Source organism: Cynara cardunculus, assembly GCF_001531365.2.
Source record: "Cynara cardunculus var. scolymus isolate 2C chromosome LG 10, CcrdV1, whole genome shotgun sequence".
Lineage (NCBI taxonomy): Eukaryota > Viridiplantae > Streptophyta > Magnoliopsida > Asterales > Asteraceae > Cynara > Cynara cardunculus.
This window is the reverse complement of record NC_037537.1, coordinates 20,379,402-20,401,297: the sequence shown is the minus strand read 5'-3', so window position 1 is coordinate 20,401,297 and position 21,896 is coordinate 20,379,402. Positions and strand designations below refer to the sequence as shown.

At 37.9% G+C, this 21,896-nt stretch overlaps 2 protein-coding genes across 3 annotated transcripts; one reads left to right on the top strand and one right to left on the bottom strand.

Moving 5' to 3' along the window:
* The first annotated feature begins 7,509 nt into the window (after positions 1-7,509).
* On the top strand, positions 7,510-10,789 carry LOC112519309 (ankyrin repeat-containing protein At5g02620-like). Its single transcript, XM_025127360.1, has 3 exons — positions 7,510-8,145; positions 8,803-9,212; positions 9,586-10,789. Exons 1-3 carry the CDS (start codon positions 7,722-7,724, stop codon positions 10,441-10,443), a joined length of 1,692 nt encoding a protein of 563 aa, XP_024983128.1. The 5' UTR covers positions 7,510-7,721; the 3' UTR covers positions 10,444-10,789.
* A 301-nt stretch (positions 10,790-11,090) lies between these two features.
* Positions 11,091-20,455, bottom strand: LOC112519717 (type I inositol polyphosphate 5-phosphatase 12-like). Of its 2 annotated transcripts, XM_025127957.1 has the most exons (11): positions 19,214-20,455; positions 18,872-19,124; positions 16,825-17,641; positions 15,521-15,645; positions 15,298-15,382; positions 14,926-15,082; positions 14,780-14,820; positions 14,042-14,309; positions 13,210-13,333; positions 12,772-13,129; positions 11,091-11,745 (listed from the first exon to the last, which is right to left on the bottom strand). In XM_025127957.1, exons 1-11 carry the CDS (start codon positions 20,073-20,075, stop codon positions 11,395-11,397), a joined length of 3,441 nt encoding a protein of 1,146 aa, XP_024983725.1. In that variant the 5' UTR covers positions 20,076-20,455; the 3' UTR covers positions 11,091-11,394. The 2 variants fall into 2 exon arrangements, with proteins under 2 accessions (XP_024983725.1, XP_024983724.1); XM_025127956.1 differs by having other exon boundaries at positions 14,780-15,082.
* Between the last annotated feature and the right edge of the window lie 1,441 nt (positions 20,456-21,896).

Below are 21,896 nucleotides of genomic sequence, written 5' to 3'. Positions count from 1 at the left end.
TAGTTTATCAGTATTTTACGTCTAACCTTAAATTTTCCTTCTTCTCGTGCTAAGTTGACCCTAGAAGTCCACGTTTTTTTAGTAAAAACATTCTCACTTGGGATAGAGAGGGACATGAGATTTTTATGTATTGCTTAAACTCCTTGTCTCAAGGTGGGCGCGTCCCGAAGTGAAACAACGATATAGTGGGCATCTCCAACGTATCTACACTATATTATAAATCATTTGACAAAAACTCTTAAAAACCATTTTTTATGCATGAAGTACTGTGTATTAATGCACATTACTTAAAATTTAAGATTACAAGTAAATAGTGCGTAAGTATAACTTATTACACAACTTCATTTTCTTAATTCGTATAACTAACTGCAGATAAACATAAGTAAATACAAGATAAATCTCTCATTTTAAATATAAAAAGTCTAAAATATAATTAGGATGATTATTGAGTTCTAACAGAATCATTATCTTTATAAAAAGTTTATTGTTAAGCCAACAAAAGTTACTTTATTTTGACTTAAATTAAAGTATAATAAGAAAATTGAATTAAAAATTATACAAAAAAACTAGAACTTTTTTAAATGGTTAATTTGATATTAATATCGATATATTTTTTCAAATTTTTATGATGCCTTCAAATTTATTTTTATTCAAAAGATTCAAAAGTAAAAACATCATCTTTCTCAAAATCACATAAACAGTATTATATCAACATAGACAAAATAAAACGAAACATTAGAATAAAGATTATCTCGCGGTATTACGCAAGTACCCTTCTAGTCCTCTAAAATAAAGAAAATTGAGATTTAGAGTTTTAAGGTTATGTTTTTGCTCCATAAGATTATTTATGGTTTCACATACCTCTATCCAATTACAACCCGTCTTTGCTCAATGGATACAAAACACCCACGTCTTAGTACCTGCTGCAACAACAAGCACCGGTTTAATTTGGGGTCGGAATTTCTTTAAAATGGAAAAAGTTGGAGAAAAAATGATGAAAACTTTTAAATTTAGAGAATTCTCTAAATTTAAATGTTGAACATAAAGAGATGTATTTTAATTGCTTACACAAATAAAGTTGAGTTTAGGGGGTGTTTGGGATTGCTTATTTTAGGTGTTTTTTGACTTATTTGAGTTTGACACTGGTGATAAGTTAAATGCTAGTGTTTGGATGAAGAAAAATAAAACTGCTTATACCGGTGTCAAACCGGTAATAAGCAGTTTTTGATAAGTTAATCATTCTTGACTTATAAAAAACTGTTTATTACCAGTTTACCATTTTAACCATGTTTTATTAATGTTTGTTAATTATTAATCTTATTAATATAAATTATTAATCTTATTGATATAAATTTTTGTCAAAGATATTATTATAAATGATAAAAAATAACTTTTTACATGTTAAAAAATCAAATAAGTTAATAACTAATCCCAAACACTCTCGTAAGTCAATAATATGGAAGGTTGTCATTTTTGGTTATTTTACATATATAAGCAAAATTTGTCAAACACTAAAAAATAACTTATCGGCTTATTGCTTTTTGGTACCGCTATAAGCTAATCCAAACACTTTTTACAAAATTCCAATTTGATACCACATAAGTAAATAAACATTTTTACAAAAAAACATAAGTTGTTTTAAATAAGCAATCCCAAACACCCCCTTATTATCAATTAAATATAATATATTTAAAAGTTTAAATAAGTGTTAAATGTATTAAATATTTAAATAGTATAACTAATGTTGAAATTTTTAACATTGAAAAACTGTTGATATTGAATGTAATTTTATTTTTTTCGAATATTTGAACTTGTTTGTGGAAAAATCTATCAAAATATGCTCTTAACGACATATCTATACTATATTATAAAACATTTGACAAAAACTCTTAAAAATCATTTTTATGCATAAAAATACTGTATATTGATGCATATTACTTAAAATTCAAGATTACAAGTAAATTATGCACAAGTATAACTTATTAAAGTTCCATGTTTGAATTCGTGTAACTAACTGCGGATAAACATAATCAAATAAAAAATAAACATCTCATTTAAAAATATAAAAAATCTAAAATATATTTAGGATAATTATTGAGTTGTAACAAAATAAATAATTATTATCTTTATAAGAAAATTATATTATTAAACCAAATATAAATTACTTTATTACTGAAACTAAATTAAATTATAATAAAAAAAATTGAATTAAAAAATTACACAAAAATATGAATTTTAAATAGTTAATTCGATACTCATATTGTAACAACCCTCATATTCCATATACATAAAATTCACATCATCATACTCATAATACTAAAATAGTATCATTACAAAACATAGACTATCAAAATGTATTCTTAATACATAAACAAGCAAACTATTATCATCATTCAGACTTTTCCCTTGCCTTTATCTTTCAACWTACGCTGATCTGCAAAACAGGTTAGTCCAACATCTGAGCGTTAGACCAAAAGGTCTAGTGAGTGTATAATCCCATATAACAATATACATTCCAAACAATCAGTTTAGAATCAAACCTGTTCCGAAACATATCACATTTATGTTTCTCGCGGTTACACCGCCATTACAATCTCATATCTCTTTCTCGCGCGCGGTTACACCGCCATTATATCTCTCTCGCGGTTACACCGCCATTTCACTTGCAGTTACACTGCCATTATATCTCTCTCTCGCGGTTACACCGCCATCTCACTCNCCTCACTCAATGCTTTAGATTCTAAATGTGCGCAGTTAACAAATGATGGTGACACAAAAGAACGATTTGCACCCGAATCAAATAAAACTTTGGCACATACTGAATTAACAAGGAATGTACCTGTTACCACTTCAGGGTGCTCTTCCGCCTCACCTCTCGTCATCTGAAAGACTCTCCCTTGCATTAGATTCTATATGTCTTGTTCCTCCTCGTCCACTAGTATTAACACGATTTTCCACTTGGCCACGACCTGTTGGCACATACCCAGATCCTCGACCCCCAGAATATCCAAATCCCCGACCTCCAGTAAAACCAAACCCTCGATTCTTTACTTGCGGACAATCAGTACTTATATGTTGAGATGAATTACAAGTAAAACACCTCCTCGTCACCCTACAGTCTCGTGCTATGTGTCCAGGTTCCTGACATTTAAAGCATACTCGAGATTCTGTATTGCAATTTCCTTGATGTATTTTATGACATCGAGTACACACCTTATCATTAAACCTTGAGACTGGTCGATTCACATTTTCCATAAACCTCAGTCTACGGAAATCAGTTAACGTAGCTTCCCTTTTTCTCTTCTCTCCAACCCTTTCTTGCGGTTGCCGGTTAATATCCTGTTCCAATATTTCAGCAGCATCAACTGCCGCTTGAAATGTTGTCGGATTCCTGGATATCACATACTTTCGAAGATTTGACTCCAATCCCCAGATATACTTTCTCACCCTGCTGTTTTCAGATATAATATAGGCTTCAGCAAACCTAGATTGTTCCATGAARACTTCTRTATACTGRCGGACCGACATGTTTCCTTGTTCAAGACGAAGGAAATCATCTTCCAACTTTTGAACTGCAGCTTCAGGACAATACTGCATCTTAAACTTTACCACAAATTCTTCCCAAACCATGGTTTTCAGAATGTTCGGGTCTGAACTGGACAAAACTTCCCACCAGTACAAAGCACTTGATCTCAAACGAGATACAGCAAACATAACTTTATCTTCTTCTGCACTTTTACTGATTTGCAGACTTAACTCGATCTCCTTAAGCCAACACATTGCTTTAACAGGATCACGTTCACCAGAAAATTTAGGAGGTTTACAAGCAAGAAACATCTTGATATCTCCTCCTTTTTGCATCGAGGACGCAGTAATAGGTACAGATGTACCAGTTACCGGTGTACTAGCTCCAGTTTCCTCCTGATCAGAATTTCTTACCACATTTGGACTAGTTTGGTTTGTACGCCTTAACAAATTTACCAAACTCTCCTGAAATTTTCCCAGCTCAGCTGCCAACATATCTTGAGTAATATATTCAGGGTCGGAAACATTATGTCCACCCCTCGCTCTTCCTCGACCTCGGCCAGACATTGAACTTTCTTGAGCCGAAAATTCCTGTTCCCCACGAGTTTCTTGTCTAGTATCTTGACCTCTTCCTCATCCTCTACTACGACTTCGTGTTTCTATTACATTTTCTGGATTCTCTTCTTGCGTAACATTCCTTCTTCCCCGACCTCTTCCATAGCCAGCAGAGGTCCTTTCCGATTGATTKRGATTATCTGCCATTTCTCAGTACGTAATCTTTTCTGTCACATTTAAACACAYATGATTATTCTCATAATCATAACATAATAACACATWTATCCTCATGCCCACTCATAACTCAGATTATATCAATCATATATAATCTACCTTTCTCATAATAGTTTCAGCTATAACATATTCTTATGTTCATAGACTCAGTGAAACCTATTATCTTAACTTTCCACACCTCTAGTTTAAGTCTAAGTATTTCGCAAATACCCAGATCCCTTAAACTAAGGCTCTGATACCAACTGTAACAACCCTCATATTCCATATACATAAAATTCACATCATCATACTCATAATACTAAAATAGTATCATTACAAAACATAGACTATCAAAATATATTCTTAATACATAAACGAGTAAACTATTATCATTATTCAGACTTTTCCCTTGCCTTTATCTTTCAACTTACGCTGATCTGCAAAACAGGTTAGTCCAACATCTGAGCATTAGACCAAAAGGTCTAGTGAGTGTATAATCCCATATAACAATATACATTCCAAACAATCAGTTTAGAATCAAACCTGTTCCGAAACATATCACATTTATGTTTCTCGCGGTTACACCGCCATTACAATCTCATATCTCTTTCTCGCGCGCGGTTACACCGCCATTATATCTCTCTCGCGGTTACACCGCCATTTCACTTGCAGTTACACTGCCATTATATCTCTCTCTCGCGGTTACACCGCCATCTCACTCGCAGTTACACTGCCATTATATCTCTCTCGCGGTTACACCGCCATCTCACTCACAGTTACACTGCCATTATATCTCTCTCGCGGTTACACCGCCATCTCACTCGCAGTTACACTGCCATTATATCTCTTTCGCGGTTACACCGCCATCTCACTCGCAGTTACACTGCCATTATATATCTCTCTCTCGCGGTTACACCGCCATCTCATTCACAGTTACACTGCCATTATATATCTCTCTCGCGGTTACACCGCCATCTCACTTGCAGTTACACTGCCATTATATCACTCTCGCGGTTACACCGCCATCTCACTCGCAGTTACACTGCCATTATATCACTCTCGCGGTTACACCGCCATCTCACTCGCAATTACACTGCCATTATATTTCAAAAACATTTCCCAAAAACATTTTCTTTTCATTCGGACTTGAAGTCCGGTCATCATTGTCCGGATTACATATCCGGTCAAAATACTTTGAAAATAACTAACATCTTTGTCCGGATTACAAGTCCGGACAATACTTCAATTATAACGTTGTCCGGTTTATAATAAACCGGACGATACACCACACAMCCTTTGTCCGGTTTAGAGTATACCGGACAATACATCACTTAACCTTTTGACTGGTTTAGAGTATACCGGTCACCCCTTGGCCGGTTTATAGACAAACCTTTTGACACACAAGCGGTTTAGAAATAAACCGATCACCTCTTGGCCGGTTTATATGATATCCGGTCACCTCTTGTCCGGTTTATAAGACACTCCAGACAAGGCATGGGCRGTTTAGTTATCCGGATTTCAATCCGGACAACACTTGTACGGTTTAATCAAGAACTTACACAAAATGATACCAAAATACATAATAATCAGTTCCAATAGCTTAACAAACTGTATGTAAGCTATTCATATCCAAAGCTCTTAATACACTCACCTTTTTKAAATGAGAATCAAAACCTTTTGAGACCTTCTTCTTCTTCCTGTGCAAATCTTTAAAACTCTCCAGAGCAACTTTCCAAATATAGTAGGTGTATGTATGTGTTTTTCTTCACAACAACTATATATATACATACACAATATCTAGGGGAAGTGAGGGGCGGCTCAATAGCCGACTCCCCCTATTTTCTTTATTTCAAATAATATACACACACATATCCAAACATATATACATAACATATATATATATATATATATAACTAAAATAATAACCAGACTATTACAAATATCGATATATTTTTTTTATTTTTTATGATATTTTCAAATTTATATTTTATTCAAAAATAAAAACATTATCGTTTTTTTCAAAATCACATAAGACCATACTATAACATCGATTAAGATAAAGAATAAAAAGAAATATTAAAATCAAGATGTATATCACTGCATTGCGTGAGTACCCTTCTAGTGTTAGAACAACGAGTGGTTTTCTTTCCCTCACTAATTGGCTAAATGAACCTTCATGGTAAGACCATTGACGTGACCAAATTGTACGACTTGACATCACACTAAAAAAACGTTTTCAAAAACTCAAGTCAAGTTTGGTTTCATCTCTCATATCATTACTTGTACAAGAGAAGATTATGTTGATGGTATTCCATATTCAATCGGAAAAATCCTGATGGATGGTGAAAAGAATAAGCTTGATGGATCATCCGTCTTTTTCACAAGTACAGGCGTCTCTGGAGCTCCAGACAATCTGTAATCAACTCAACTAAAAATCCCATATAACACTGAATATCATAACCATAAGAAACTCTAAAGAATAGTTCAAAAACCTAGTTTTTATTCACGGATTGAATCGAATTGAATCCACCATCTGTTTGGAAGCAAACGAGAGGCTGCTTGACCTAACCATGAAAAACCGTTTCTAGAACAAGTAACCAATGATGACTCAAAATGCCAGATTTTCAAAACCCTCCCCTTTCTTCTCTCTTTCGTCCCTACTTTCTTCCATGTATATATAATTATTTAGCATTCATAACGACATAATTTTTGACCTTTAACTAGTAGTAGTATCAACATCACCATCACCATCACCATCACCATCACCACCAACATTGACTCTTGTTTTGGTTTTATAAACAGATTCCACGTTTCATCAATTCAAAAAAAAAAAGGGAAAATAATTGGGTTTCTGTCAATTCTCACCAAGATCAAACCCTTAAAAACATGTTTTCTTTAACAAATTTAATGATTTAAGACGATATAAAGAGTGAGATTGGATATGGGTTGTTTTCAGAAGTATGATTCTTGATAATTATTTATGATTTTTGCATTATTTTTTCGTCCATATCTTGCAGGCCAACCTCCACCATTCCCTTCTCTATCTCCATGATTGCGAACAACTTTTGTCTGAATGAAGGCATTTCTGTTTGCTTTGTGGAATGATGGCTGTTGAGGGTCCCAAATACCAATTATTCATGGACCAATGTGGGTCCCGCCGACCCATCGCATTATTCGGTTCATCCATCCATGGCGGCCACTTATCTTTCCCCCCTTTCATCTCTGCCTAACTTCACTTTAGATTCATTTACCCAAATCTTTATCTTCATCAAAGTCTGTTTCCTTTTTCCAGTTGCAGGTCTCTTGACCCTTTCTCACTCTCCATCAAGAAATCTTGGAGTTTCTGCCATGTTTCTAATGGAAATCTGATGCTTTTCAAGAGTCTTTCCTCTGATTCGTCCATCTTTTGATTCTGGGTGTTGATCGTTATGGAAAAACAGATTAGTTTCCGGATGGGGAAGATGGAAAAACAGCAGAGTTTTCGTATTGCTGCCATGGAAAAGCAGAAAAGCTTTCGAATAGCTTTGGGTCGACAGATGAGCCTTCGGAAACCTAAAGATTCCCCTGGAAAACGAGGAGATTCGATGCTCCATTTGGCTTCTAGAGGAGGTAATCTCTGCAAGATTATGGAAATCTTTCAGAGTACTGGTCTTGATGACAGTAATGCCATCACAAACAACCTGTTATCGAAACAGAATCAAGAAGGGGAGACTCCTCTTTATGTTGCTGCTGAAAATGGTCACTCTCATGTTGTAATCGAGTTTCTTAAACACTTGGATCTTCAAACTGCCTCCATTGCTGCCAATAATGGCTATGACCCTTTTCACATTGCTGCAAAACAGGGACATCTAGGTATGTTTTTACCCTTCTGATTACTTGAATTCACTTGTTAGATTGCTGTTTTTGGTCGACTTAAAGTGGAAATCTTGCTGATAAATTTGGTTCCTTCATTAGCTTTATGTATAAACCCTAAAAGGGTTTTGATTAATCCTAAAGATTGCACAAATTCTAGACAAAGAACTTGGGAAAGATGTTCATATACTGAGGTTTTTGAAGTTCATATCCATTATGCATTGATCCCTGTTAGAGAACTAGGGTTCATGATGAATTAAGTGATTCAACTTGGATAGAATCTTGGATGGTGTAATATTTCGACCCTATTAACGCCTTGAGTATCACGAAATTTACTCGAGGATAATGAAAGTCACACAGGTATAGTTTTCATATGTAAAAGTTGAGTATGATGAGAACTCTTTCTAAAGGTAGGAGGTTAGGGTGGTTACCAACGGATACGAACAATCAGCGTTAGCATCAGTCGCAACATATGGTGATCCCGGGTTCAAGTTAGCTCATACACACATTCTGCACCTCCTAACTCATAGTATAGCTTAAGCAAAACTCGATAAGTATCTTGTAAATCTCAATTACACCAAATGGGCTAAACGACACTAAAATCACCTACACTCCCCATGTTTCTTGAGCATAATTTTAATTGTGCAACGTTTGCAGAGGTTCTGAGGGAACTTTTGAATTCTTTCCCGAATCTGGTCATGACCACGGACTCGTCCAATTCAACCGCCTTGCACACAGCAGCTGCTCAGGGACACATTGATGTAGTCAACCTGCTTCTTGATGCGGATTCAAACCTTGCCAAGATAGCCAGAAACAATGGTAAGACGGTGCTTCATACTGCAGCAAGAATGGGCCATTTGGAAGTGGCAAAATCTGTTTTAAGCAAGGATCCGAGCATCGGTTTCAGGATTGACAAGAAAGGCCAAACGGCTCTGCACATGGCGGTTAAGGGCCAAAATATAGATATCGTGGTTGAATTAATCAAACCTGATCCAACGGTCTTGAGTTTGGAAGATAACAAGGGGAATACAGCTCTTCATATTGCAACAAAAAAGGGCCGAACTAAGGTCTTTCCTTCACACTCTCAGCTTGTTTATCCGATCATTGAAAATCGCTGCAACAAAATTGGATTTATAGGACGCCAAATATATCTAAATGTGCTAATAGACCGTTTTACAAGACTTAAGTTTTACGTGACCAAACAATTGTGTGTCCTATGTGAAGTGTTACAATAAGTTGATAGGTCGCTTTTGGGTGTCTTATCAACTTATTGTAACACTTTTACATAGGTCGTACAATTGTTTCGTCCTACAAAACAGTCTATTAGAACATTTAAACATGTTTGACGCCTGATTTTGTTGTAGCGAGTTGCATCTTTATAACGATTAAAATTGAAGCTGTATTAAAATTTCCTGATATCCTATCGTGTGTAACGGACAGATCGTCAAATGCCTGCTATCATTTGAGGAGATCAGCATCAATGCGGTAAACAAGGCTGGAGAGTCTCCTCTCGACATTGCCGAGAACTTAAAATTTTCAGAAATGGTTGATATTTTACGGGAAGCAGGAGCTGTTCACTCTAAAGATTACGGAAAACCACCAAGTGCTGCAAAACAACTCAAGCAAACCGTCAGTGACATAAAACACGACGTTCAGTCCCAAATCCGACAAACACGCCAAACTGGATTCAGGGTCCGGAAGATTGCAAAGAAGGTCAAGAAGCTGCACATCAGCGGTCTCAACAACGCTATAAATTCCGCTACTGTGGTTGCTGTCCTTATAGCCACCGTTGCTTTTGCAGCCATCTTCACTGTACCTGGGCAGTACGTTGAAGAGAAAACCGATGGTTTTACTGTGGGGCAGGCCCACATAGCCAAGAATGCTGCGTTTATCCTCTTCTTTTTGTTCGACAGTTTGGCGCTTTTTATCTCGTTGGCAGTCGTGGTGGTTCAGACTTCAATTGTGGTGATAGAAGAGAAGGCTAAGAGGCAACTTATGTTTGTTATTAACAAACTTATGTGGCTAGCATGCCTTTTTATATCTGTTGCCTTCATTTCGCTCACCTATGTGGTCGTGGGAACTCATGAACGATGGCTTGCCATTTATGCGACTGTAATTGGTGCCACGATTATGCTGACAACGATCGGGTCGATGTGCTATTGTGTTGTGCGGCATAGGCTGGAGGAGACCAAGATGCGAAATATTAGGCGGGCCGAGACTCATTCGCATTCTTTCTCGATGTCCATGGCTTCAGATGCCGAGTACAGTGAGAAATATAAGAGAATGTATGCTGTCTAAAAGCAAATGAGGTTTGCGGGTATTCGTATATGGTGAGATATAATTGCAAGCACTGCTTTCGAGTGGGATATACTGGGGTTTTTAGTTGTCTAAGAGGTCCATTATTGGATCGGCGCCATTTCCATTGTTGCGAGCTACATGTGGATCAAAATGGGACTCAACGCAGAGATGAAGGCCCCGGATGACCAGTGTTGATTGTTCTTCCTGTGAGTCTATCAAACTCTGTGTAATAAACCCTAATCATCAGTAGTTTATGCTTGTATATAATCAATAGTATAACTTCAATGCAATTCTTATATCATGTTGTTTGGGTTGGGAATGCAATGGAAATAGTGTTTTTACTCTATCCACAGGTCTATATACATCTCATCCCTAAACCAGACCTTACACCGGAATATACTGGGCTTGTTTGGTTTGTAACGGTTTTTGATGAATCATGATTGCACTAAAATTTGATCATTTCAGTGCTGGGACATGATTTTCCTTTTTTCATCAGGCATTAAATCATACAGAGTGTTAAAATGGTAATTTTTTGTCATTCAGACTGTCCATTCAAAACACTTACCAAACAACCATTTTTCAGTATATACTAAATTGTGTTCTTAATCATTCAGCATCTATCAATTGGGAGGTATAGCAGCAGTTGTAGGTAGTGTAAAAAAAGATCCAAATCCTTGGGATATCGCCAACAAATGCTAGGTACCTCTACCCATTTCCTTCATACATTTAACAAATAGTTGTAATCAGTTGGTTCAACAATTTAAGCTGCCTATTGCACAAAATTTAACAACAAAATAGATCTCAATCTGTTGCCAAAAATGATCAAGGAACTTGGAATCTGGCACTCCATCAGCATGTAGTATTTACATCAAGTAGCCGTGTTTTCTTGTCTAGGAACAATGGGCTTGCATCGGTCTAGTTTTCATTCTGTATTTACTAGCTAATTCAAGATTAATCATGTCTACTTCGTTGATGTTCATCACCCCTATCAGAGTGCTTAGCAAAAGACCGGTGGTGAGTACCTCCTTGATGTTTTTTAGAACCGTGAGCTTTTGATGGTTCAGGGTTCGTTGTGGTCTTGGGAGAGAAGGGATGGCGTACTTGACAATGGTGACTTCTTGTTTCAGTCGAACGGCTGCTTCTAATTACTACGGATAAGATAACTACCTTGTCGCGGGTGTCTTCAGACCGCCAACTTTGTGGGGCCCCCTCTGAGAAATCTTCAAAGGTATGTGTTTCGTCATGGTGTATAGAAACTTCTGCTGAACTCCCAGGTTTAATTATGCCAACAGCAGGGGCCACCTACACCATAGTTGCAAGTGTCAATTTTTTAGTCTAAAAAGAGCCTACAAAAACAAGAGTGGCCAGTAGTTGCTCAAGGGCCTGTTTGTTAGCAGCTGAATGAGCTTAATGGGGCTCACAGCTTATTCGGAGAGCTATTTATGACTGTTTGGTAGTGGCTTAATTATACAGAAAGTGGCTTATTCAGTAAGTTTCTAGGAGGGAGCTTTATGCAAAAAGCGTTTTTTCGAAACATGCCCCTTCCAATTAAAAACATCATCCTTTCATCTATGGAAAAAGCCTCCCAAACAAAAATCTTTTCAATCCATACAGACAGATTAATCCACATAGTCCGCTTTATTCATATAGAACATAATGGAAAACCAACCAAACAGCCCCTTAGATTGCTTGATGAAAGCAGCAAAATTAATAAAACAACTGTCACAGCCCTCTGTAATATAGGTATAAAATGACACAGACTCCAGCCTCGATGATGATGTAGGAAACAGACACCGGGTGCATTTGGTAAGTAAATGGGACTGGACTGGATGGGTAAGAGTGAGGTAGGCAGGTGAAATAACTGTGGATGGTTTAGGGTTTGAATTTGATATGGGTAGTTTAGTAATTTATTAATCATGTTCAACTCCCCCTGATTTTTGTTCAACCTATTTTGGTAGGACGGGAAAAAAGTTTTTTGTCCCATTCAGGTCCTGTCCAGTCCCAGTCCAATGTCGCAACACCAATCGTTGGCAGAACAAAGTTATTGTATTGTTATGGAATTCCACAATATCCTTACATGGTATCAAAGGCGGTCTAGACTAGACACTCTAGGACAATTAATGCCAATCTAGCCTCCATTTAGGGGGTGTTGGGGTGCCACATTGGTTAAACTTTGTACCATTTCTCCTCAACTTATGTTGGAACCTGCATCCTCTCCAAAAGAGAGTAATCTAATGTGGGTCCCACATACTCTCACGATATATGTTGCTGCTAGAACAAAATTGTATGTATCAGTGATATAGCGTTTTTCAAGTAACAAGTGAATACCTCAAGCCAACGAGGAAATCCAAATGAACCTCTGTGCCGATACTCTGCCTCTTCATTGTCCTTGACGGCAGTCTGCCCTTCGCATAAAATTTGAAACATGGCATCATCTTTGTTGCTTCTGTTGGTGATCGTCAAAGAACGCGTGTCTTGATTTTGAAGGACTATCTTGTTCGTACTAAGTGCAATTTCTGGAACACAGCGTAATTCTTCACATATAGATCTTATTTTCTCGTTGGACATGAATATTTTCCCAAACTGTTGTCTTCTTACTGATCTATCAACATGGGAAATCTGAACTTTAAACTTGCAGCGAACGGGTTTGTGATCGCTTTCTGTCACGTCCATACAAGCTTCATACCTGCAAATGCAATCAGGAAGAAAAATGATTTTAAAGAATACAACATAGGGTAAAAGGAGGGAAGTTCCCCAGAGACCTACTGCCAAATTGAAGCAACAACAGGGCATGCTAAGCTGCATTCTGATGTTGGAGAAGAACGATTGTCTCGATATAATATCCTATCACACCAGGCAGGAATACGCTTTTTCTCCCCGGAATCGTATCCTGAAAAAGAAAGATCAATAAGGCGTCATGTCACTTAATATTTCTTGTTCATCTTCATCAACCTAGGGGTAGGTTCATGTGAGAACTGTAAATATTCTGAGAACCAGGCATTCATAAATTATTCATGATTAATATTGTGATTATGACTCCCTAAGACCAATGCAGCAGCTGGCTCAATAAATCGAATTCAACTTAAAACCACAGTGGAAGTTATTGGTGGCCACAACTTGACGGGTTGTTACAAATTCCCACACTTAAATCCTGACGTCCTCACTAGGTCTCCCAACATCCTCCTTGTAATCGGCGATGTGGGATTCTCCTAAGATGTCACAAGAAACCCTCTCAAGGACTCATCACGCTAGATGAGGTTTGCCCCACCATCCCAATGGTACAAAGATCGGGTATGATACCAATCGTAACAACACCCCAAGCCCAAAGCAACAGGTTGGCCCAATAACTTCGAATTTAACTTAAAATCACGGTGGAAGTTATTGGTAGCCCATAACTTGAGACTTGTCTCATTTTCTATCCATGTAGGACGGGTTGTCGGATTGTTGCATTAATAGATATTCATGATGAATATTATGAATAATAAAAATGAATGATATTTCATGATGTATAACTTATGAGTAGTTGGTTCTCATGGTTTTCAAAATATTTATGGTTCATAACTGAGCTTCCTCCATCAATCTAAACTGGTGAATATACCTCCTAAACCTGGTTTCCCTCTCTCGAACTTATAAGTTGGAGGAAATTTGATGATTGCCTCCCTCATTCCCTGAAACACTTTCCCGGCTTTCATTTCAGCTCGCAATTGGTCCTTCTCTCTCAGCCAATCGAAACTCCTTTGAGAAACAAAGTCCCTTGCTTCGTCATAAGTTATTCCAAATAGACGGTAATTGAAGTCGCCACAGAAGATAACCAAATCAGCTTCTGCTAGATCAGGCTTCCCCTCATCAGGGTTGATAGCCACAGACTGTTAATAAGGAAAATAACTGGGAAGTTAGAACAAATCATCAGGATGGAAATTTGATTGACAATAGCTATATCTATATAGGGAGATAATTAATTAAATCCATGGACTTCCGATGAGTATGAAACCAATTTTCTTTTTGTAGGTGAGAAGGCCATAGATTTAATTAAAATCTCATTTAAGGTTATATATCTAAATGACCCATCTATACAAGAGTTTCAGTTTTATGTGTGTATGTGTGTGGGGTTATCTAGGAGAATAACTTTTTGTCAGATTTTGAGGCATTTTTATATTAGGAAGTGGCATTTGTGTTGAGCGGAAGTGTTCGTAAATCTGTTAGGTCGTTCTCTTAAATAACCCATGTGTGTGTGTGTAAATTACCAAGTGAAACGCCCGTGGTTTTAATCTATTTTGATAGTGGTTTTGAAGCATAGAAGATGCTGAATGATGGTTTTATGGCCGTAGATACTTACAGTAGCAGGACGAAGCATTTGAGCAGTAGAAGACACACCAGCTGAAAGAATGAGGAGTACCCATGGCAAGCCAAAGGAAGAATAAAGCACCCAAAATAAATATGTGAAGGCAAGAGAGCAACACAAAAACAGGTATTGCGCCATACCAGAAGCATTGTTGATCGATCGCCCAAATGTGATATTTCGGTAAATGTGGTCAAAATCAGCATTCCGACGATTGACTGCTTCCAAATGTGCCGCCAGGTGACAGTTTACAAAGCACATTATTCGATCATAAACTCTCAATCTCAACCCTACACCCCCCTGATCATAACAACAATAAGTATCATCACTTGTAACATCTCTTTACTTTATCCAGCTCTAAGTAAGAGCCAAGAAACATATATTTCTAGTTCTCAGTCCCAAGAACCCTGAATATGCTACACCATCAAGATGAAAATACTTTTCTTGGTTTGTGGTTTGTGGTTTAGGGTATTGTACACAAGAAGTAAAGACGTTTTACAAAACAACATGCATACCTTATTACCAAATGTACGGCCCAAGCCACAAGCAACTGCTGCAACATCAAGATCGCCTACGTGTGTTCTAAGACTCTTTCTTACCCTAAAAAGAGATACATTTCAATAATGTAACATATACAAGAACTGAAAGTTGGAAGCTTTTAGGAAGCCGTTTAGGCAAAAATTACAGAATATAAGAGTTCAGTTTTCAGTTACAGCTGTGTGTTTGTGGAAGTAATACCAAATGGCTATGAGCAGGCCCGCGAGCTGCCGAGATCCTACACGTTCGAAAACAGATCCTTCACCCATAGCCTTCCCTATGGCATCTTGCCACCATTGCCCATTAGTACTCCCTTCAACACCTATCTGCACTCCACATGAAACCAATGAGTGCAAAATTGCAAACAATTTATTCAAAATGATGAAGACCGGTGGAATGTTACTTTTTCTTATGATTAAGAAGTATCACATATGCTTCAATCGTATTTCATTTTGTGTTGTTATAGCGGTGAAAATACAAAAGTGTGACCATGACTGATATTTGAAAGCAGTGGTATAGCGGTCCAAAAGTAGCGGTTCACATTAGAATTATATATATATATATATATATATGCATACATAAACATATCATTTGCATTAATTAAGAATATAGTTTCAACATCAGACCATCAACTTAAACAAGTTTTACAAAACAAAATAGAAAAAATATCCATGAATGAGCTAATCGCAAGCGATAGGTTCAAATCTAAAAAGCTCAACTTTGGTTGATAATTAAAAAGAAAGTAATTGTTGTGTTAATAAATTAAAGTTAAAGATCTAAAAAGCCCAACTGCCCAAAACAAAGACTCAAAATAAAGACCAAAGAAACCCAAGAAAAAAATAATGCTATTGCATACCGCAATTTGACCCTAAATATCGGTCAAAATTGGGGTAAATTGCGCCAATAATTGCATTACCGCTATTTATACCGCAATATGACCACCGATATTTTTCTTAGGGCTGATATCCAAGATTGCGCCGGTACTGCAGCGCTATTGCGCCGCAATTAACAGCATGGGTTTCATTCACAAAACAAAATTGGCTCTGTAGGAAAGCAAAAAATGTCTAAATATCCTAATAGACTGCTTTATAGGACTTAAGTTTATAGGCCCAAAGAATTATGCATCATATGTAAAAGTGTTCCAATAGCATGTTAGCATGTATTTGGACATCCTAACAAGTTCTTTTTGTGACACTTTTTGAGAAATGTCTTGTGAATGCATTTTTTATGAGACACTTGTTTTATAACATTTTTTCATATAATGTTTAATAAAAAGACTAGCAGGAAGTTTTATTTCAAAATGGTTCTAAAAACTTATTAGGATGTCCAAAAGCATCATGTCAACTTATTGTATAAAACAGTCAATTAGAACTTTTTAGACATTTTTGGCATCCTATAAAACCGATTTGTATGCAACGCATTGTAATTTTACATTTAAACAGTTGCAAAAAGCAAACATGTTTCGTAATCATCAAGAAACATCAATAGAAACTAAAAGATCTTACAGTTTCTTTTGCTGCAGACATTGCAAGAAACCCCGCCCCCATTTCCACCTCTTGCAGGCCGACAACTACAATATCGACATTAGAGGCCTGAGATCCTAACCATGAGATGAGTGCTTCTTGGCAGGGTTTTCCTTGGCCAACATTCCATGTCCCAACCATAATCTTAACGGTTTCTAATGTGGTATACATATGTTCCCTTTTTGCTAATTCTGGTCTTAAAATGTTATCAAGAGGCCCGGGAGATGAAATGTACCATCCACGGATGCCACCATGGGTAGCCAGGCTAAAAATAGACCCATTTCCAACCACCAGTTTTATGACCGGACCATTATGCGCAATCCAACCTGCAATCAAGTTTCCCTCAAGATCGATCACCTGGACCATACCACTCACATAGCCAATCCATATCCGTGGCCCATAAGTGCAAAAACAAAGCACCGCACAATGATGGTGATGGAAATCATGCAGCCGGTTGCCATTGGCATCCCACTGCACAAGTACACCATTTGAACATCCGGTCCAAATCATTCCATCATAAGCAAGCAGAAGGGCTTCCGTCTTTTTAGCATCTTCGGCCGAAAATGCCCCTGTACCCTTTGTCGCAACTCGGCGGACTGCATCTGCAGCTCCTATTATAGCATTACGTGATCTCTGCAAAAAACTACCTCCTTGTTGTTTTTCCTTTTTGGGCTTGGAAGCAGCCTTTACGCTAACCTCCTCTTCTAGTGGCTGATCCTGTGATGACGACATATCAACTCGATTCTCTATCTGCCCATCTACGTTGTACACTTTCAAAAGTTCCCTCGTGCGAGCATCCCTGCAATGATTAAACTGGTTAAGACTAACGATTGAATCGAATTATAGACTTTCTTACCTCCAGAAGCACCAAATTATGCTTCAGAAACATATTAAGGCCTGTTTGTCAATCATAAACTAACTTATTTTTTCTTTGAGCTTATTGAAAAACCCTCATTTGGTTAACCTTAAACTAGCTTTTTAAACAATTACTTCAAATAACGTTTCAATAAGCCCCTACAGTTGTTTTTTCACTTTTGTTTTCTAATTATTTCCCTAGTATTTTTCCACTTAATTTTTTATCATATCCTTTTAGGTTTGTTTAGTACGCGAACAGGACTAGTCGAGACAGAATTGGCCTAATGACTAACGAGAGTGTGGTAAGCGGATGAAAGAATTGTGGAAGGTTTTAATATTTTAATTTGACATGGCTAGTTTACCAAGTTACCCATCTTCTCACATCTCCGTATGTTCCACCTATTTTGGTGGACAAAGAAACAACATTTTTCTTGCACTTGGTCATGTCCTCTCCCAATCTAATTGTGTTGTCAAAGGTAAGACTTTTTTTTTAGAAAAAGGCCGAAAATAGGTTTTGAATCTTTAGCACAATTCATATATTCGGAATCGGCATAGATTCATATAATTTAATTGAATAGATGTGTCTAGGGAGAATTCATTGATATCGACACATCTGGCAAATGTTCGGGAGTTCCTCTATGCAATCCTTTTCCTTCTTCTTGTTGCTGCATATCTCGTTTGTACACGTCTTCTCTTTGTTTTCGGGGCCTCCATTTTCAGAGCATAATTTAATTCCGAAGGTCTTTCCCCCCTTTTTTTCAGGATTTTGTCGAAGAAAGAACAAACCCTAAACTAAAATGAAAATAACTAAAATAGTGAAGTTGATACCAGTTACTGGTACAAATAACATAAAGAAATGTAACCAACGTTTATTGGAGTCTGGGCCGTGTCTCAGTCCCAGTGTGGCTGATCATCCTCTCGGACCAGCTTTTACATTATCTGGCTTACCAACTATTCGTGTTCTGTCATCTCCCAATCCGGCTTACCAACTATTCTTTTACAAAACATAACTAGCTTATCAGTTATTTTATTTTTGCCTTACTTTATCTGCTAACAATTTGTTTTTCAGCTAATAGTTTATCAGCCAACAACAAGTTTATTCATTAGAAACACCCAACTCCAAATGATCGATCATACTACATTGAGCAAGATGATAATCAAGTAAAGATCGTACCACATTGAGAAAGAGAGAGACCCAGCAGCCCATACTTTAGCTTTTACATTATCCGACAACAAATACTTGACGTCCGACGAAGATATATTACAGACACCATTGACGGTCACTTGGCTTTTAAGATCAACGCTCGCCCGTTCCACCAGCAAAGCAGCCATGTGACGTTCTGCAGGTGATAAGGTGAGGGATTTTTCAACTGCTTCCCATGGCCACACCTTTATCACTCCATTCTCAGACCCTGTCCATATATCACCTGCAAATTCCAAACAAAACAAATGGATAATGTTTGGTGTAGACAACAAGTTATCTGAACTCAAAAAGATTGATAGCAAATTGAGGTACCATAAGATGAAGTCACCAAGGAAAGAACAGGGCCACGATGGTGAGCTTGCCATGAGAGACCTTCTTTGAAAGGTGTATCATCTGTGGGTTGCTGATCCATTCTCCATGATCGAACCTTTCCATCTTTGTGACCACTCCAAACCAATTTACTCCCACAATCTATCATCAAACAAGTGGTGGGCGGTGTATTTGAAGACTCATAGAAAGGGGCTGCATCTTCATCACCACGCCGAGCCCTACCACCAATCCCTAATCCGGGTTCAAATGCGTCGGAGAAATTCCAGAACCTAACGCCGGACTCCTGACCAGCCCACAATTGGGTCTCGGTACAAGCGATGGTCCGGATAAACCTACCAACTTGAGTCTCCCTTAGCGGGTGAGGCCTGAGCTCGAGGGCGGTGGGACGACCGGGGTGAACGGCGGATCTAGATGGAGCTTTGAAGATCCCTGATCCACCGCCGCTTCCTGAGAATTCCGGAAAGGGGTGTTGTTCGTCGGAGGAAGAGGAGGAGGAGGAGGAGTTGTTACTGTTGCTGTTGTTATTCCCATGGAATAGGAATTGGTGGTGGGAGTCGTAAGAAACATCTGCAAAAGACCTTGAGGATGAGGTGGCATAGGGGTAAAAATCATGATCATCCTCATCGTCGGAGTAACTCTGAAACCCATCGACAACGGAGCTGATACGGGACTCGTCGAGGCTGTGCTTCCGGTGCTGGTGTTTGTTATGGCGTTTGAAGTTAGTACCGGTGTTGGTGCGCAGCTGTTGGGAATGTGTTTTCCGGTTGCCGGTGGTGGAAGGAGGAGGAGCGTTGGCCAGGGCAGACAAGGCATCAGCATCGGCATCATCCAACCCCCCGCTCATTTCCGTTTCTGATAATCAATTTGTGGGGAAGTGAATGGAATTACTTCATTGATTGATTGCAATGGTGATGGATGATGAAAAACCGTTTGGAGAATTGGGGGAATCAATCAAGAATTGGTAAACAGGATTGTCGACATTAGGGAATGAGGGTGAAATGGTGAGAGAAAGGAGGACGAAGAATGAGGCCAAGCGTACGGACCAGGATCTCTCGATGCCATGCAATATGTTATAATTATATCGATGGCTCAAAACTATACTAAATTACGTTTTTAGCCCCTGTGATTTGTTAAAAGTTACAGATTTTTATCCCTGTGTTTTCAAAATTTCAGTTTTGGTCCTTGTAGTTTACAATATATTGTTATTTTTGTCTTGAAGCTCACTCTTACAATTAAGTATAAGAGACTAAAATGATATTGAATTGTAAGCCATAGAGAAGAAAACAACGATACATTTTAAATCGTGAGGACGAAAAGAACAATCAATTGTAAACCATAAGGATGAAAAACCATAATTTCAAAAATACAAGGACGAAATAGCTATTTTCAACAAACCACAAGGACTAAAAACATAATTTACTAGTTTCGGGAAAAGCCGGTTCGAGTAAGCCTATGTACACTCCAATGAGAGATCACAAGCTATCTTATTTTCAAGCTTGTTAAAAACGATCTTCTTGGTTAGTTATAAACTAGTTTTTAGAAAAGTTATTTCGAGTAATGTTTTTATAAATTTTAGGGGTGTTCTTCCATCTTTTTCCGATCATACCTCTCATTAGTTTCCAATTAAATTTTCTACATGTCATTTTAGATCATTTTACCTTATCAGCTTGGTTTTATCAAATATGACTTGATTTATTTGTTAATAGCTAAGTTATCAGTTAGTTTGTCAAACATAATTGTATTTAGTACAGAATGGAGAACGAATGACAAAAGCCCGATCCAGCAAGCCCCTTTTTCTTAAAGTTTATTCAATCCTCAAATTTAATCCAATCTCTTGTGGTTCCAACTCTCAAGCTTCATTTAAAGGCTCTCTTGTTACTCTCCCATCAAGCACACAACCCTACTCCTTTTTATTATTAACGTGGATATTCAACTCGTTATGCGAGCAGACTAATCATAGGGTGACCACCTGCTTTGCAGATAGCCTGGAGTCACTGTATTTGAACCTCCATGGCCACAAGGGGATTTTTATTCCTCCTTGGATTTGAACCTGGGACCTCTTGGTACTTTTGATCCTTGGAGTCAACCTCAAATCAATCAGGCACCACCCTTGTGGTTACAACCCTACTCCTTTCCTTAAGCTTCATACAAAAATGGGATGAATCTATGTAAAAATATAGAGGGAGGGAAGAAGTTACATTAGGCTGCGTTTGGTACATAGGACGGGACAAATTTAATTGTCCCATGTTTGGTGCAGCATGGAACAGAACAAGAACGCACTATCCCATGTTTGGCGCGACATGGAACAGGGACAAGAACTGGGACAAGGTGGGACAGCATGGAACAAAAGAGGTTTTTTCTTGTTCCACCAAAATAAGTTAAACAAGATGGGACAAAAATGAGACACAAACTAAAATAATACTAATCTACTCTAATTTGATATATAACTTTAATATGATATTTGTTTTAATGGTCATCACCTCTAGTTTCGGCTGCCGCCACCACCATCGACACCTCCTTTTCCACTACAACAACATCTTCCACCGCCTCCACAACCATCGTCCACCAAGTCCATCGCCACCTCTACCATAGTCGACCATTGACCAGCACCTCCACAACCACCGTTGGCCACCTCCAACTTCTCCTCTACTACAAAACCTCCTCC

What these genes read in the sequence shown, in the direction of transcription:
- LOC112519309 (XM_025127360.1), top strand. Translation starts at nt 7,722, where the DNA reads ATGGAAAAACAGATTAGTTTCCGGATGGGGAAGATGGAAAAACAGCAG. An exon ending in TGCAAAACAGGGACATCTAG is followed by an intron (nt 8,146 to 8,802) that starts GTATGTTTTTAC and finishes CAACGTTTGCAG; the next exon opens with AGGTTCTGAGGGAACTTTTG. An exon ending in CAAAAAAGGGCCGAACTAAG is followed by an intron (nt 9,213 to 9,585) that starts GTCTTTCCTTCA and finishes TGTAACGGACAG; the next exon opens with ATCGTCAAATGCCTGCTATC.
- LOC112519717 (XM_025127956.1), bottom strand. Translation starts at nt 20,075, where the DNA reads ATGAGCGGGGGGTTGGATGATGCCGATGCTGATGCCTTGTCTGCCCTG. An exon ending in AAATGCTTCGTCCTGCTACT is followed by an intron (nt 14,310 to 14,779) that starts GTAAGTATCTAC and finishes CCTTATTAACAG; the next exon opens with TCTGTGGCTATCAACCCTGA. An exon ending in AGGGAAACCAGGTTTAGGAG is followed by an intron (nt 13,334 to 14,041) that starts GTATATTCACCA and finishes TTTCTTTTTCAG; the next exon opens with GATACGATTCCGGGGAGAAA.